The 18334-nt window shown below is 36.6% G+C and overlaps 2 protein-coding genes across 5 annotated transcripts in view; both read left to right on the top strand.

Moving 5' to 3' along the window:
- stac (C2 and C2B_Munc13-like domain-containing protein staccato) overlaps positions 1–18334 on the top strand; it is a 56621-nt gene that overhangs the window by 10510 nt on the left and 27777 nt on the right. The window contains exon 1 of one of the 4 annotated variants that reach the window (XM_034973425.2): positions 5132–5257. The exons of 2 other annotated variants lie outside the window; for them this stretch is intronic. In XM_034973425.2, the coding sequence (XP_034829316.1) occupies positions 5178–5257 (80 nt within the window). In that variant the 5' untranslated portion in view covers positions 5132–5177. Of the gene's footprint in view, positions 1–5131; positions 5258–12430; positions 13046–18334 lie in introns of those variants that run through there. One more of the 4 variants, XM_034973424.2, reaches the window with a different exon arrangement.
- On the top strand, positions 14364–18134 carry Ssadh (succinic semialdehyde dehydrogenase). The gene has a single exon (XM_034973434.2). The coding sequence runs from the start codon at positions 14533–14535 to the stop codon at positions 16051–16053; it is 1521 nt and encodes a 506-aa protein (XP_034829325.1). The 5' UTR covers positions 14364–14532; the 3' UTR covers positions 16054–18134.

Here is an 18334-nt window from a genome sequence, read left to right as displayed (position 1 = left end):
AACAAGCAGACACACTTTTTCTCCTCTCATATACCACTCAACTCCAATATTTTTTTAAACGTAGAAAAAAAACGGACCGAATTGAAAACCACCTCCTTTATGGAACTCGGTTAAAAACCGCTCTTACTAGGTACAACACAATGTATTATTGCATGGTAGAAGAAAGAAGGTCGTCGGCTTCATTGCAATGGGACGGATGGGCCATAGGTCACCGGTTCCGCAGAAAGACCGCTTCCTGTCTATGAAATCGCGATTGACACTTCCCGATCGTCTACCTTGTTAGGGTTGCGTACCCGAAGGGTGGCATTGGGACCCTATTAATAATCCTCCGCTGTCCGTCTCTCTGGTCTATTTATTTATCAGCTATCCGTCCGTATACCGTCTATTTACCAGCGGGCTGTATCTCATTATTTATTAAACGTAATAGGCAGGGAGTTGTCACAGAGTGTGCATTGCGGATTGGCGGACTTCACAGACCTTTGAGAACAATGCATTGTAGACATTAGAGAACCCTCAAAATAAAAACCAAGATGCTGGTTTTAAAAATTAATAATTAGGATTCCGTACCTCAAAAGGAAAAACGGAACCCTTATAGGAACACTTTGTTGTCTGTCTGTCTGTCTGTCAAGAAACCTACAGGGTACTTCCCATTGACTTACAATCATGAAATTTGGCAGGTAGGTAGATCTTATAGCTGAGATTTGGGGAAAAATCTGAAAACCGTGAATTTAGGGTTAGATCACACAAAAAAAAAAAATTTGTCGTCATGAACTAATAATTAGTACTTTTAATTTTCTAAGTAAGATAACTATATCAAGTGGGATTCTTATATAAAAGGTCTTCACCTGTGCATTCTAAAACAGATTTTTATTTATTTTTATGTATCATTTTTGAATTATCCTGCAAAACGTCGAAAAAATACGACTGTAGTACGGAACCCTCATTGCGCGAGCCTGACTCGTACTTGGCCGTTTTTTTTAAAGAAGTAAGTAAGTAAGTATATGAGTTAACAATCATTTAAATTAAAAAAACAAATAAGTACTTACATCTTGTACTGGTACGGTACTGAACCCTTCGTGTGCGAGTCCGAGGCGCACTTGACCGGTTTTTTTATTGCCAACCGCTTACATTACCATAATAGATGCGTCTTGACACTTGGCAGTGATTTGTTTACCTACTATAAAAGTAGAGCCTCGTCTGGAACCTGTCTAATTAAATAACAGTAACTGCTGACAAGTCGATCTAAACCGGTTAATTCACACCCTTTGCTAACACCAATTAGAATGTTTGTGGTTATACATAACGGCTAACTTGCAATTAATTCAATAGATATTTACTATAAAATAAATCTATGAGAATTTCATCAGTAGGCTTATTTATCAGTACACAGTACACTTATTATAAATACGAAAGTGTTTGTTTGTTGGTCTGTTAGTTTGTCCTTCAATCACGTCGCAACGGTGCAACGAATTGGCGTGATTTTTTGCATGGATATAGATAAAGACCTGGAGAGTGACATAGGCTGTTTATCCCGGAAAATCAAAGGTTTCCCACGGGATTTAAAAAAACCCAATTCCACGTGGACGAAGTCGCGTGCATCAGCTAGTTAGCAATAAAATTGAATAGTGTTGAATTTAAAGTATTTTTATTTTTTTGGCGCTTGACCACAATTACACCCTGATGGAAAGTGATGATGTGGCCTAAGATGGGCCGCGTTCACCTAGAAGATGCCTATTCACTCTTGTTTTAAAGATACCCGGGTTGTAATTGGTAGGAAACAAATCGTGGAAGAGTATTCCAAACCTTAAAGTGAATAATAATAATAAACCTTATAAAGAGTATTATAAATGCAAACGACACTTTCGCATTTATAATACCTATTAGTATGCATATTAAGTAACCGCCGCACCCAGAGGCGCTTAATCGTTACTTAAGATTGAGTTAAACGAGATCTGTCACATAAATCTGTCTCGTTTTAACTCAATCTTAAGTAACGATTAGCGACTCTGAGTGCGGCGGTAAGACTTGTAAAGAAGCTTGACAGTTGACTCTAGATGAGTTTAGACACCTAGATAAATGTTTAAAGATCATGAGCCCTAAACTTCAAAATTATTAATGATATGCCTACCTAGTACCTAGATAGGCAGTATCGTTTAATTTGAAACCCATACGGGATATGTCAAAATTAGAGTTAGTGATACATAATTATAGAATGATATGCGTTAATTATGACCTAAAAATAGCTATGTACGTAAATATGTCAACAGTGGAGATATTAGCATAACAATACACGACAATAAGTCATGATTCTCACAGCAATAATTGTAAGCAATGTACCTACCTGCCCACTTCCATAATACACAGTGCAGACTGCAATATGAGACCATCATTAGTTCATTAGTCATAATTAGGTACACATACTTACATTTTAGACATACTTAGTTCAGAAAAGTAATGCATTAAAAGTGCAGGAATGTAGAGCAACAATACAGATAAGTCGTGGAAAATAAACGCTAAGAATGAGAAAAATGTCGCATACCTAATTTAAGGATAATAATTCTAATTAATTAAATCTTAACCACAGTAAGAACATCGTGCAGGCAAAAAGTTTCTGATACCACAAAATACATGAACCTATAACTTAGGTATCTACATATTTTGTACTAGATGATACCCGCCTGCTCGTTTGCTCGCTTTATCTATTAAAAAAAAATGATGCCCGCGACTTCATACGCGTGGTTTTAGGTTTTTTTTAAATCCCGTTTGAACTCTTTAATTTTCCGGGATAAAAAGTAGCTTATGTCCTTTCCCGGGATGTAAGCTAACTCTGTACCAAATTTCATCAAAATCTGTTGAACTGTTGGGCCGTGAAAAGCTAGCAGACAGACAGACACACACTTTCGCATTTATAATATTAGTATGGATTGATACCAGTACTGCTGCTGTTTGAGCATTTCCGTTAGATAAAACTCAAACTGATTTTTGAAGTTATTTTAGTAGCAATATATGATAGCCGCGAGATATATGTCAAAATCCTTTTGTTAATTACATAATTAATTCTCTAAATTTACATGAATAGGTACAAAGCGCGCAAAATAAGTAAGTAGTCCAATCTGAACACGAGGCGTATGACTATACGCATAACGCATTGATGAAACAGATCTCATCTGGGCTTGTGTACTATGACCTGCACAAACAGCAATATTTCAACTTTAGATTGGCCTTCTTTTTTTAAGAGGTTGCAACTAGTAACAGTGTGACTCGATGGGATTTATTTTCGATGAGTTCCCAACGAGTCACACTGTGACACGCTTAAGAAAGAAAGAAAGAAAAAGAAAGATCAAACGTTTATTTTGTAAGTTGTGCCACACATCACCCAGCTTTGTTATCCCAGCGCCTCCTCCACTTGAGCCATTAAAAGCCGTCAAAGCGATTGAGTGTGACTCGTTGCGAACTAGTTGGGAACCCACCTTTTGCGATCACTTTACCTATAGTCTATATGTCTATAGTCGCGGACTATAAGTAGGTAAAGTTACAGATGAGAATTTACTCATCTGTGGGTAAAGTGATCGCTGTCCAATGGTGTTACAATGGGACATGCCGGGTTTAACGTCCGGTAGAGGAAATTTGTGGAATTATTTATTCTATCGGTCGATCTGGTGGGACTTGGGAGGCTTTGTCCGTGGCAACTGGCAAGTTGCCTACCGGCAAAGACGTGCTGCCAAGCGATTTAACGTTCGGTATACGAGGCTGACAGCCAAGTAATAAAGACATGGCTTTATTAAACTTCGCTTACAAGTTAGCCTCTGATATCTGACTGCGTCTTCTTTTGGGCTGAGTTAGCCCAACTTGTCATCGAATAAAAAATATTCTACGAAACCATCCTGAGTTGGATTTAGAATGGTTAGGTTTATTTGTTAAGACTAAGCAATTTTCTACTCCTGTAGCACTGTCACTGTCGCATATTGTGTTTGTTCAAAAGTTCTTATCTCAAAATGTTACTGTACTAAGTATATATTATAATGTCATGAACAGATCTTTTCCACATATTGATAAGTAAGTATAACAATAATTTTATTTAATAGGAAGATACAAAAAACAAAAATACCAAACTTATTCTAGGACATAAAAATTACAAATCGAAAATATCATCTAAACCACCGCAACGGTGGTTTAGATGATATTTTATATAATATATAATATATTTTATACAATCGGTCAGCATATTAGTCTGGCCATTCAACGAGGTAACGCTGCCAGCGTTCTGGGCACCCTGCCTCGTTGCGGTGGTTTAGATGATGTTTTCGATTTGTAATTTTTATGTTCTAGAATAAGTTTGGTATTTTTGTTTTTTGATAAGTATGTACTTATATATTAATTTATGGCCATCCGTATAAAGCCGGATTTGCTAAGTCAGCTTTTTACTAGCTACAGCTAGCTTTTTTTTTTTTGAAATGGATCAAGAGAAAATCCAGAAACATAATATTTAAAGTTTCATCCCATAGCTTTTAAACCTACTGTCTGTCGGAGAAGTACAACCGAGTAAAGGCAAACTTTTTGACATTCAGCAATTCTCGCGACCTGTCATCCTCATTTCTCGTAGCAAAACTGATGCCACTTGATAGCACTCAAATTCAGAGGACATGAGAGGAATCACTCAGTACCTCAATGTAAAAAGTTACTGATTTAGGGTTCTAGAAGATCAGCTAGTGTCTTCATAATTCATATACTTAATAGGTAACTCACCTTGGAATTAACTTGATCTTTTGGGTAAATACGATATTTCCCTAAGTACACGACACTTAAACCAGAACAATAGGTGGTTTTCCTGTTAATTGCCAGCCATGGGTATCTAAAAAACTGGAGTAGGTTTTAAACCTCTGGCAAACAAAGCCAACAACGGCTTGTATTGTCCGCCAGTCACTAACTATCCGCGCTACGCGAAGCCTGAAACTTCGCACTTGCAAAAATAATTAACATTCAAGGTGTTTGTGAGATAACTTTTAAGTATTTTTGAAGTTTTGAAATTCAGAAGAAAATTCTGAAGGTTCCTTAGACTATAGTTGTGTGTGTGGAACAACTTTTTAAGAATTTTTGAAAGCTTGAAATTCAAAAGAAAAGTTCCTACCTAGGCTAGTGACTTCAAATTGACTATTATAACTTTTATAATTAAAAAAATGGAAGAAAAAGCTCGAGAAGACCCGTGGAGATTTGTGTACAAAAAGTTACAGCAACAGGAAATTATCAGTCAACGGAAGTAAGATTGCTTTAATTTTATTACCAATAATATATGTGATTTCGTGGCGCCACCCGAATCAGAGTTCATACTGAAAACCAGCACTGTATGTTTTTGTACTTGTGATGCAAGACACATGGCATTTATGCTGAGTAGGGACCTTTTTTTCGGGTTGTGCCACAAATGACATACTTTTTTCCGGCGTTTCTTCTACTTGAGGTCTTTTGACTTTACTACTCAAGTATTAGAGGCGCCGGGATAACCTAACTGGTAATGTGTGGAACAGCTTTAAAAAAATAAACGTTTTTTCTTTCTTTCTTTCTTTCTTATTTATTATATATAATAAAATCTAAATCTGTCTGCGATAGGAAGAAATTAAATAAGTACGAGTATTACAGTACAGGTGGTATTTAGGTACTCTCTCAACGTAAGCAGCAATATTTAGAACACTACCACAAGCACTACCATTTTTACAACATTCAGGAATCTCAACACTCAGTTTGTCTATATATTACACAAGGAAAAGCTGCCTAAATGACTGACCGACTGATCTATCAACGCTTAGCTCAAACTACTAGACGGATCGTGCTGAAATTTGGCATGCGGATAGCTACTGCGACGTAGGCATCCGCAAAGAAATGATTTTTGAATATTTAATCCCTAAAGGGGTAAAATAGGTGTTTGAAATTTATGTAGTCCATGCGGACGAAGTCGCGAGCACAAGTTGCCTTTACAAAAAGTATAAACCCAACGCTGAGTTAGACTCTTTTCAGTAGAATGTGTTTTCGGTGCCGGTGTGGCGTTAGAGTTTGCATGGGGTTGACTTGGCAGTTGTAACGTTTATGCGCCTGTAAGAGGCCTGAGAAAAGCGGTCATAGCCATGCACTCTCTAATTTTAACTTTTCGGAATTACTTTTATGTATGTGCGAAGCAATTAACTATCACATGCTTCGGCGAGGGAAAACATTGTGAGGAAACCTGCATGTCTGAGACTACTTCTCCAATGTAATATTCTCAGAGATGAGTGTGAATTCTGCCAATCTGCTGGCCAGTGTGGTGAACTATGACCAAAGGCTTCCCATTTTGGGAGGAGACCCGTCCTCAGTAGTGAGCCGGCGATGAGTTAATGATGTCAAAGAGGCTTGAAAAGTACTTACTTAAAAACATAGGACTTTTGGTCTGAAATTTTATAACCTGTCACACGATAAGGGGAAGTTTGAGAGATGAATTACTATAAGACTTGGACCACAGTTTCTACATTCACTTATTCCATAAAAACATCGAATTTAAGATCGATGCAATAGAACCATCAACCATAAATCAAAAATGTGGTTTACGAATAAATTTATATTGGTACTATTTCCTGTGATTCATTCTCCTTAATACAATATGGAGACGCGTTTCTGACTTGTGTGTCTTTAGATTAACAGACAACTACAATCTTGTTTGGATTGTGGTTTATGTCAAGAAATGGTTAAACCGTCTTGTAAATATGTTGCTCATGATATATTTTTAGGTACCTATAATTTCATTACGTAAGTACTCTGTTATGACTCTGTGAGTGATCCCTCTTTGTGTATCATGGTTCCATTTAGCTATGCACCTGAGTATTTTTACTATTAATAAATAAGTAAATACTATTAATAAGTAAATTGCTGATCTCAGCAAATTATTTAGGTACTAGTTCGATTAAAAGAACGCTATCTTACCATTTTTAGCAAGTGCGAACGACTTTTCAGCTTAGGTTTATTGTGTGTAAGTGTAATACTTAAATGTATGTGTGTCACTGAAACGAGCAGACTATCCGTAGTAGGATCAAAGATCAAGAAATTAGAATACAAGTCACTTTTCATCAGGTGACTTTGTGGTCAAGCATGCTAGTGTGAAAAACCCCGTGCATAAATATTTAACTATTAGAATGGTCTACGTTAAACTTATTTAAACTAAGTACCTACTTAATAAAGACTTTATCTAAGCTCTTTAGGAAAACTCAAAAAACAACTGAAAATATGATCCCTTGTATCGTACCTAATGTCCCTACTCAAAAAAATATGTAACACGCCTTATATTCCAAAAATACCAGTTTAAAACAAAACAAGCAACTTGCAATTTAACTGTATCCAAGTCGACTCCATTTTCGGTTTGTCCGTCTTGGCACCCACATGACTGTTCAGTTTTTATGCATATTTTATGAAAATCGCCCCCATATTACCTACCTACCGTAATCTGCAAGGCCATTCACTTGTTGATATCATTCTATGCTAAGTATGCAGTTATTCAAAGTAGATTTTCGAAATGAGTTAGGTAACTAGAAGTACAGTATGCGGCATAAAGTAGGTAGGTACATGTACATAATCTTTAGAAGTAGCTTGCGGATTTGTAGAGCATTGCCTCTGTCGTTGAGACCGACAAAACGTCATATAGCTATGAGTGACATAGACAAGTGACAACGCTCTACAAATCCGAAATGTCATTCTAAAGGCCGATGTACAGTACTTTCTGCCGCGTACTGTAATATGTACCTAACACTTCGCAACGGATTTTAATGCGGTTTTCAACAATAGATAGAGTGATTCAAGCGGAAGATTTATAGTTATAGTTTAATTCTCAAAAAATTTGAGATCCCTAGAGAAATTGAAATAATGTGAATTAGGTCGGAAAAAAATCCTCTCATTTGAGAGTTTCCGAGGCAATGACACCTCAATGACACCACATTAGTATCTACGTTGCACCTATGCGAAGCCGGGGCGGGTCGCTAGTTTCATATAAAGTAACAATGTGTTAGCCAGAAAAGATTTACGAACTTCGATTTCCAGTCCAAAAACAAAACTGCTTGAACAGTTGGTAAACGAAAGGTCAGAATAGGTTTAGTACCTACTAGGTAAGTAGGTACTAGGTAACTAGTTACCTACCTAAATCTTCAATTCCAAAAACTGTTGATTAACCGTAAATAGATACCAAGATGACTCGACAATTTGCTTGATTAAAATTTCGAGTTTTAAATAGTTTGCAATGTTGAATTTTTTTGTGTTTAAGTTAGCGATACAAAATTATACTCCGATTGTAAGATGGTTGAGACTTGAGAGATGCATCGATATATTAATTTAATTATATACTTATGTGCGATTGTATAGACCTACGGATGCAAGGAAAACAACTGGCGTTAGCAGTGTTATCACCTGAGGAAATCGAGGCGACTATATTGACTAAAGGGCGAAAGCTAGACCCTATAGAATTTATAATACAAGGTGCGACAGTAATCGCGAAGGACAATGTGAAGTATCTGAGAATATAACTTGACCAAAGCCTCCATTTCAAGAAACACAGAGGGAACTCACACAAAGCGATTTAGATATATACTAATGCTAATAAAAGGAGCGAGACTTATTTCAACAAAAAGAAGCCTTAGAGTGAGCAAGAGGAATATGCTGGCATCCTTTAGATTCTCTAAAGAGTGTCAATTTTCGAAGGAGCTATGAAAGTGAAACTAACAAAAAAGTGGAAGCGATTCAAAGGCGATTGTTGATTTCTACTAAAGCGATACTGGCAGCAGTGGAGCTGGTCTGAGGTCTCTATAGCCAAAAGGAACGGGCGAAGCTATTTGAAAGTATGGGGCAGACCCTTAAACACGCCCTACCAGCAGGCAGAAGTTCGTGGGCATTTTTTCCTCCCCCGAAGAATAAAAGATGTAATTATACAATCGCTGCTGTCGAAAATGGAGAAGCTTTGTATAGAGCGGACAGTGCTTAAGACTAAGGTCAGACAAGTACCCAACAACTGTCGCCACAAAAATTATCACAGAATAGGAAGCTAGTTTAGTAGTGACCATTACTTCACCCTAAAATGGCGATTCTACGCAGATAACGGCACACCTCTATGTTTTTCACACGTTAACTGCAAATTCCGTCAAACTATTATTATACTCGACTAGCTGGGCTGCCCTCAACTTCGCTCGGATGGAATTTTTGAAAATCTTTTCAGCAAAATCTAAATCCCAGTGGTCAGAGTTGTACGTTGATAAAATAATATGTCAATCAGTCAGTTTTCAGATGAAGACTCTAGCGCACAGGTATAATATTATACATTAATACCTACTCAGTACCTACTTATCTTAGGAGAGCGCGGTTAAAGTTTATAAGTAGGTAGGCTTATCTATCCTTATAATATTGCGTGCTGTGGGTAAATTTTTAATTGCATCTCGTTAATGGTAATTCCATTTAATTCGTTCTAAAGTGTTTTCCTGTATCACTGAACATTTTAATGGCGCCTATTTACTCTAGTAGATAGAATTATACTCGTGAGTATCTCTATAGGTACACGTTTATGTTATAATATACGATCTGACTTTAGGAAAATCCTGAAAAGTCTAATCAGAATTTGTTGTATAAAAATATGAAAAATGCAAATTTTTTACTGGAATATTACATTTCGTAGAAGAAATTAAATTGGGCTTCTCAGAACATTTAGTACGTACCTACAGTACGCGGCAGAAAGTAATTACTTAATGTACCTACATCAGCCTTTAGAATGACATTTCGGCTTTGTAGAGTGTTGTCTCTGTCACTCATACCTATATGACGTTTTGTCGGTTTCAACGACAGAGACAGTTCTCTACAAATCTGCTATTTCCTTCTAAATGTCGATGTATATTACTTTCTGCCGCGTACTGTAAGTCGTGTTGCACCCTTTTTTGGCACCCTATGAGCACAGTTTATGAGTATGACCCGGGATACTGAGTACGCCTATATGCTTGCAATGCTTATTTCATAATGCTATTGGTGAATTGAATCGATACTCGGATAAATGGATGGCCCCATCTCAGAGCAAGAAGGTCAGTGGGATAAGGGGACTAAAAGTTTAAGCTGTTGTAAAGGACTTGTTGTAATCTGTTCCAGCGCAACCAATTGCCTCTGAACCAAAAAGATTTATCTTGTTTTTTTACAGTTTTAGAGTTCATTTCAAGGTCTGATACCTATTATTTGTGAATCATAATAGTTGATACTTGATACCCCTTTACATGAACTGTATCGAGCAAGATAAAAAGAGCAAAAACCAAGTGCGCTGCGTGACGTTGCTTTGGTAGAACTTGCCACTAATTATTTTGTGGCATCAAGGTTAACGGTGGAGCTTGTACCATTGTGATGGTTAACGATTAGGACAGGTCTATTTCATGGTCACGGCATTCGATTACAACTTACGAGTAACGAAGTTGCACAGGCATTTCTTACAAAGACAAAATATCTACTCGTATAATAGAAATGAATAAATAGGTAAGTAGATCGAATTTGACACGTTTACGAAGCATTGCAATTCGCATCGTATTTTCAAAAATTTGGAGATGTAGGTATGGTACCGTAATGGTGACCTAATAATTTACAGGGTATCTGAGCCACAGAGTACTTTTTACATTGATCTGAGCCCTTAGCGTTGTAGCTACTACTTAGGTACTATATTGAACGAGTTTAGAAAACTATGCAACTCTGAAGACACAATTATTGCTCTGATAATCTACTCAATTGCTATTGGACATAGTGGTAACATACTCTTTGCTATTGGATAGCTGGTGTAGTTGTTTCAAATGCATGCCTAGGTCCTAGGTACCTTCTAGTCACGTTACTTTTTTATTAATTCCTATTTGTGATTCGTCAACAGATTATAAGAGCTATATAAATAAAACCTTAATTATTTACCTAATTTAGCTCTTGAAAGTCAAACTTTTAACAATATTGAATGTTCTTCAGCATCATCTAAAGAGGTGTGTCATTGTGTCCACATTCTAAACAGTACAGTGTTGCCACGGCGGCTTTACCGCCGGCATATTATGTGATAATGTGGCAACATGGGCGGGAAAAAATCATTTGAGTCATACTTAGATGGATAAACGACACACGACGACCTTGAAAGCCTTCTGTAATTCCCAAGATAAAGGAACATATTTAATAAGTTATTGAGTATATTTACGTTGATCGCAAGACAAATATAAAGAATACCTCACTAAGTAAGTAGGGGTATAATTGGTGGTACCTACCTACACCTAATTTTCCTCCCGACCAAATTTCGGTTATGGCAGCCAATTCAACGGAAACTATAGCCTATTACGTATGAGATGGTACTTACAGTAGCACAGAATGTACCTATGCGCGCTAAAAGCTTTTTTTTTAAATTCACATACAAGTTAACCCTTGACTGCAATCTCACATGGTGGTAAGTGATGATGCAATCTAAGATGGAAGCGCGTTAACCTGGAAGGGGTACCTATGGCAGTTTTTATTAAACCTAATACCTACCCCTTTGGTTTCTACACGGCATCGTACCGGAACGCTAAATCGCTTGGCGGTACGGCTTGGCCGGTAGGGTGGTAACTAGCCACGGCTGAATTCTCCGACCAGACGACCAGAAATTTAGAAATTATTAAAATTCCAAACCCCTGCCGGGAATTGATTCCTGGACCTCCTAACAAGAACACAGCGCTTAGTATTGCGCCAGGGAGGTCGTTTAGCTAGGAATGTGATTAGACTGATTAGGTATCCTTTTGGATTCCCTTAAGTATGTTGTCCGATGGGTCGGCTGGCAATCCGACACGACCGAACCGAGAAGTGAAGTTACAGAACCAACGCCTTTACGAGTTTCCCGAGGCACGAGGTACACCGTAAACCCCGCCACTTTCTCAACTCCGGGGTGCGGCCACTGAATTTCTTGACAGAAAGTCCTAGTTAGGTTGCAAAAGAATCTAGGTAGGTACGTAGTCACATCTACAAACATACCCATGCAAAAAATTACGTCAATCCGTTGCTCCGTTACGACGTGATTGAAGGACCAACCAACAAACACACTTTCGCTTTATTATATGGGTAGTGATTTACCTACTTATATTTTATGTGCATTTTCCGTCGTTCTAGTTTTTTTATTTAGGTACCTAGGTACCTCCCTAAGTAGTTGGCGAGTAGGTAAATAACAGGAAAATAAATTGAAACAATGGTCAATGGGTATTTAAACAATATTTTTTTTATAATTAACGGCCATTTCAGAGTCGTTTGTTGTTAACTATGTAATTAATTATTCTGTGAAAAATTTAACAGGAAGACCTGGCTGTGTTTGTATTAGGATGATTTGTTTGAATACTGATTAGGGCTTGCTATTGTGTGTCACATAAAAACACGTGTGGTGTTAATGCAGATCAGTTTATTGCGGCACCCGGCATCGGGCGCAAAGCAACAGTGAACGCCTTGGAGTTGGATTACGTCAGTTTTATTTAGCTTGCCTGCGCTGGTGGCGCGTACCACGCAAAACAATTACTTATCTTGAAGCGAGTGTTTACGTTTTAAATCGAAAGAAATCATAATATCAAACGAAATACGGGCACATAATGTTATTTACCTATTACTTTAGTGTTAGTGGGTGACCGGCAACATTAGCCGTCATTTGTCTCAGACCATTCTCAGACAGTGACCTCAAAAATAAAAAGTTCCGACGTGACCGCTTTATATGCGTACTTTATTCAATCTTATAATCTCAAGTTAACTGGAGGTGTTTACGTCATTGACTACGCGAAGATTATGACTCGTTCCGTTCGGTGATTCAGATTGATCAGCATAAAATTATGGTCATACCGTGTCTATAACCGAACTAGTTGGTCGCGATTGCTCTGCCGAATGCAAATGTGAGAGAATTAAAGTAAATAACAATAGATAGTTAGGTAAAAGTGTTTACTTAAACGAATATAAATATGGATGAAGAATCAATGTGGAAAGGATTCTATGAAAAATTACAGCAGCAAAAATCAGAGGAGGAACAAGTGCATGATAGCCGGTGAGTAGAATAACCATCAAATTAGCTAAAATAATGCACTGATAGAAATAGGTACTTCTGGACTATTATGGTACAGTATAAAAGCTAATAAAATTTCCCTCGCATAGGTACTATAAATAGCTTTTTTAAGGCATTTATTTATCCTTTTTAAGTTATGTAGACTAAGTACCACCATCATTTAACTCCCCTTCCTCAATGAATCACAAAGGAAATCTTTGTTGATATTAGGTATGATTTATGAATGTGTCCCAGCGAAATGGTATAAATTATATCACAATATTTGTTTAGTGAAATGGTCAAATTGAGTTGTCGTTTTAACATGTCCCAGGGTTTGACCATATCCCTAAGGGATATGACCAAATCCCGGTTTATACCATTTCCCAACTACAAATGCACGCACCAAGACTCAGCTTTGGACTATTTTTGCGCTTGCAAAAATATCATTAGGTATCTGATTTAAGTTTAAAAATTTATTTTTTTATATTTTCTTCGGAATAGTACCTATTAGAAATCACGTCATGCATTCTTCTAATACTATTCTGAAGAAAATATAAAAAAATTAGACTTAATACTTTGATCTAAGATTTTTTACACCTTTATTAATTAGGTACTTGTTATCTCCCAAAGCCACCATGATCCAAACAAACGTTCCTCGTATTGTTGATGAGGACAATACGAAGATAAACTTTCATCTTTTATAAAATGACGATGGTCTGGCTCGCGCTGGCATGTCCATTGTACAATGATAATGTTTCTAAAGTTACCCGATGTCCGCAAAAAAGTAGTTCACTTTGCTATTTTTTTTAAATATTAAAACTGGCGATAGAATATAGTTACTCGGAAAGTGCTCAGAACAAATTCCTATCTATTCCTATCTTAAATATAAATGTAATATACTATGCGGTGCTAAAAATGTGACGGTATTTTAAAATGAAACGGAATAGTTATTTTTCACTAGGTACTGTTGAGAATGAAAGTTACCGAACATAAGACGATGGTGGGTCTCTGCAGTCTCCAGCGTCATCGATAAAATAGAAACGGCTACGGCACGGATCACGGGTTGTATTATTATTGTTTTATATTCGGTATAATAAAGACTAAGACGTCGCTTGGTGTTCGGTGCGGTCGGTGGGTCGCGGGTATAGTAGATAATCTATGGTCGCGGGATTCGCGTGATTCGATTTTTTTTTAAATTCATTCTAATCGATTCCTTTCAAATAGGCTATTCGTCTGTGGTGTCAGTTGTCAGTTTTCTTGTCAAAGTCACTTGACACTTCATGTCATTGCTATTTTGATTTTGTCAACTTGATTTGTAGAAATTGAACACTTCCACTTGTTTATTAAATAATTGAATAATTTTTATCATATTATTGCCTAAACTTTATTTCTGTTCTTGCGCTTCAGTATCTTATCAAGTGACATTGTTATACAAGTATATTTATCATTAAAAGTGTCGGGAAATCACAGTAAACACTTTGAATAAAGATATGGTTCTTTCTCGAGCCAGACTATTACGAAACTTAAGCTTCCTTCTATATCAAACTAGACAAATGCATTTATTGAAGAAACATGCGTACATTAATGGACAATGGGTTAGTGCGCAGAGTAAAGCGGTATTTCCTGTGCTCAATCCAGCGGATGACAAGGTTATCGCAGAGATTCCCGACATGGACGCCGTCGATGCTAAAATAGCAGTTGACACAGCCACCGACACCTTCCAGACGTGGAAAAATACTACTGCAAAGGAAAGGGCTAATATACTTAGAAGATGGTACGATCTGTGTGTTAAAAATTCTGATAATCTCGCTGAAATTATCACCGCTGAAGCTGGTAAGCCTTTGTCTGAGTCTAAAGGTGAAATCGTGTATGGAAGTTCGTTTTTGGAATGGTTTGCTGATACTGCTCGCCATATTAATGGAGAAGTTGTGCCAAGCCCCTGGCCAAATAAAATGATCATGGTTACACGACAGCCATTAGGTGTTGTGTCTGTTATTACACCTTGGAATTTTCCCTTTGCTATGATTACTCGTAAAGTTGGAGCTTTGATGGCAGCTGGATGCACCTGCATCATTAAACCTTCAGAAGATACCCCTTTGACGGCTTTAGCTGCTGTCCAACTGGCAGAAGAAGCAGGTGTACCAAAAGGAGTGATCAACGTGGTTACCTCAAGTAGGAAAAATGCTCCAGCAGTGGGAAAAGTCTTATGTGAAGATCCAAGTGTAGGATGCATTTCTTTTACCGGCTCTACTCATGTTGGTGTAATTCTATATGGGATGGCGGCAAAAGGAGTAAAGAGAGTCTGCTTAGAATTAGGAGGAAATGCCCCATTTATTGTCTTCCCAAGTGCTGACATGTCACATGCTGTAGACCAGGCTATGCTCGCTAAATTCAGAAATAATGGTCAGGCATGTATTGGAGCAAACAGATTTTTAGTACATAAGGATGTATATGATACATTTGTGCAAGCCTTTAAGGAAAAAATTTCTAAGGGCTGTGTTTTAGGCCCAGGCTCAAAACAAGGTGTGACATGTGGGCCATTGATTAATGTAGCACAAACCAATAAAGTGTCACAGTTAGTTGATGATGCTTTGTCCAAGGGAGCTAAAGCGCTGATTGGTGGGAAAGCTGCAGCTGAGCTGGGAACCAAGTTTTATGAGTCGACACTTCTCACCGAAGTTAAGCCTGATATGAAAATATATAAAGAAGAGATATTTGGGCCCATAGCTGTATGCTATAAGTTTGAAACTGAGCAAGAGGCTATACAGGTAGCAAACAACACTAGGAGTGGGCTGGCATCGTATGTCTTCACCAAAGACCTCGGTCAAGCTTTTAGAATGTCTAGTGAGCTGAATTTCGGGATGGTAGCTATTAATGATGGCATACTGTCTGCTGCGGAACCTCCATTTGGTGGTATGAAGGAGTCTGGTATTGGCAGAGAGGGGAGTAAACATGGTGCAGAAGAATATACAGATATAAAATACACTTTATTCTCAGGTTTAGATAAGTAGTAAACATATGAGTCATGAAATAAAATTGACTGTTGTAACCATGTTTTATAAGTGGGTATACAACATTAATAATAGGTATTTCAATAGATTTTTTTAAAATATTTGTAACTAATCGGTTGCTTTTTTATTTTGACCAGGATTATTATGTCAATAGGCTTTTATCTAATTAAATGCTAAAAAACATTATAATAATATATTGGGGCTGATTCTCGTACACAATCTCTAAACTAAACTAAATTAACAAGTCTAAAACTAGTGCTATCCTTTTCCGGAAGCAACATTATGACAGGGATAGCGATAGATTTAGATGTGTCATTTTAGTTTAGTTTAGAGATTGCGTACAAGAGAATCGGCCCCAATGTATAAGTAATTAATCATTCCAGTCTTCCAGTAAATTGTGATGCTATATTAAAAATTGTAAGTAATTGTAATTGTAATCTGTATATCTATTAAAGAAGGCTTTAATTCTACTGTTAAAATTAAGTATAAGACAAATGTTGCATTTTGTAGAAATATAATATTATGTTGCCCTTTTTCTGCTGTTTACTGTAGATTGAATTGCTTTTAATAGGCTACTTGACACTTTTTTAAAGTTGGTCTTAAATGGTTAATATTTGTGCTATTATATCAAAAAAATTAACACTATATTTTTTTGCGCCCTAAAAACCGTAAAACTTTCATTTAAAAATATATTTTTCTTAGACAGGTGAAAACACTGTCGGCCATGTTTGGCCGATAGATTATCTGTGCTCTGACGTCATGCATTTGTAAACAACAGCATAACCTCCCAAAGTTTAATAAACATGACTTCTATACTAGTGTACATGAAAAATAGTAATTTTCGTTATTGTATCATCCGAGAATGTAAAAAACGCATCGATAAAGACCACAGGAAAGTTGTGGATTAGAGTGCCCAGTGAAATAAATATACGTAACACGCGAAGACTTGCTTAAAGGGATCCTATATGACTAACGACTTCAACCCAAATTTATTTTTGCAAAGATCACTTTGTTGTAATAACTTATTCAATTTATAAAGAGAAAACGATATTTTTTTACGTTTACTATGAGTTTTTAGAAATATATAAAAACTAGCTTATGCTCGTGACTTCGCCCGCGTGGACTTCATAAATTTCAAACCTCCATTTAACCCACTCAGGGGTGGAATTTCAAAAAATCCTTTCCTAGTGGATACCTTCTCTTTACCTACAAAGAACACACCCACCAAATTTCATGTATCTAGGACCAGCTGTCTAGATGTTTAGGCTGTGCGTTGATATATAAGTTAGTCAAGACTCTAAATTTTATATATATGGATACTACGTTAGTCCCCGCGTGACATAGGGATGACATTTCTTTGTTTACATATTTAATGACTTCACATCATGGCTGACAGCGTTTTCTGCGTTTCAAATAAAAATAAAAACTGTATTTTTTAAAATTGGATTTATATATCCATCCTGCGTTTTTAATAATTGTTATTGATATATTTCGTTGTCTTAAGCAAAATACTATAATAAATAATGATTTATTGGACGAAATTAGATATGAGTCAAGTAGCCCATTGTTTAGAGCAATGCAAAAATTAGTTTAAAATGACATGTTAAATACAATGTGGCTAATTCTGTTGCTCAATATCTAAACTAAAATATGACAGGTTTAAATATGACATATGTACATTGTACAGTAGGTATGTGGCAGAAAATAATGTACATCAACCTTTAAGAATGAGATTTCGGCTTTCTAGAGCGTTGTCTCTGTCACTCATAACTATGTGACGTTTTGTCGGTCTCAACAACAGAGACAATGCTCTACAAAACTGCTATCTCTTTCTAAAGGTTGATGCACATTATTTTCTGCTGCATACTGTATATTGATATCACTGTCATAATGCTTCCTGCAGAACAGGACAGAGTAAGATTTAGACCTGACAATTTGGTTTAAAGACTGCTTACAACAAAATTAGAAACATTTTTAGAATGCAATTTAATGTATGGATATTCCTACATAAATTAAAAATGTAATTAATATAATATTATAAGAGAGACACATACTCAATAAAGATTAATATATAACTGTTACGTAATTGTTTCTTTTTGATTCTGTTTAACAGGAAAAGGATAAAAATTAAAATGCTCCTTCATCATTCATTTTGCCATGCCAGAACATAAACTTCACAAGTGCTTTAGAATTTACTTCTGCAAGAAAGATGGTCGGTTGATTCACAGTCAAGTTTAGAAATTGTAATGTTTGTAAATTATTAAGTACCTACCTATAATAA

This window comes from Maniola hyperantus, chromosome 11, assembly GCF_902806685.2.
Source record: "Maniola hyperantus chromosome 11, iAphHyp1.2, whole genome shotgun sequence".
In the NCBI taxonomy this organism is placed as follows: Eukaryota; Metazoa; Arthropoda; class Insecta; order Lepidoptera; family Nymphalidae; genus Maniola; species Maniola hyperantus.
This window is presented reverse-complemented; position numbering and strand designations above follow the sequence as displayed.

Bases quoted from the DNA above. Each gene is read 5' to 3' on its own strand.
- Ssadh (XM_034973434.2), top strand. From the start codon at position 14,533: ATGGTTCTTTCTCGAGCCAGACTATTACGAAACTTAAGCTTCCTTCTA.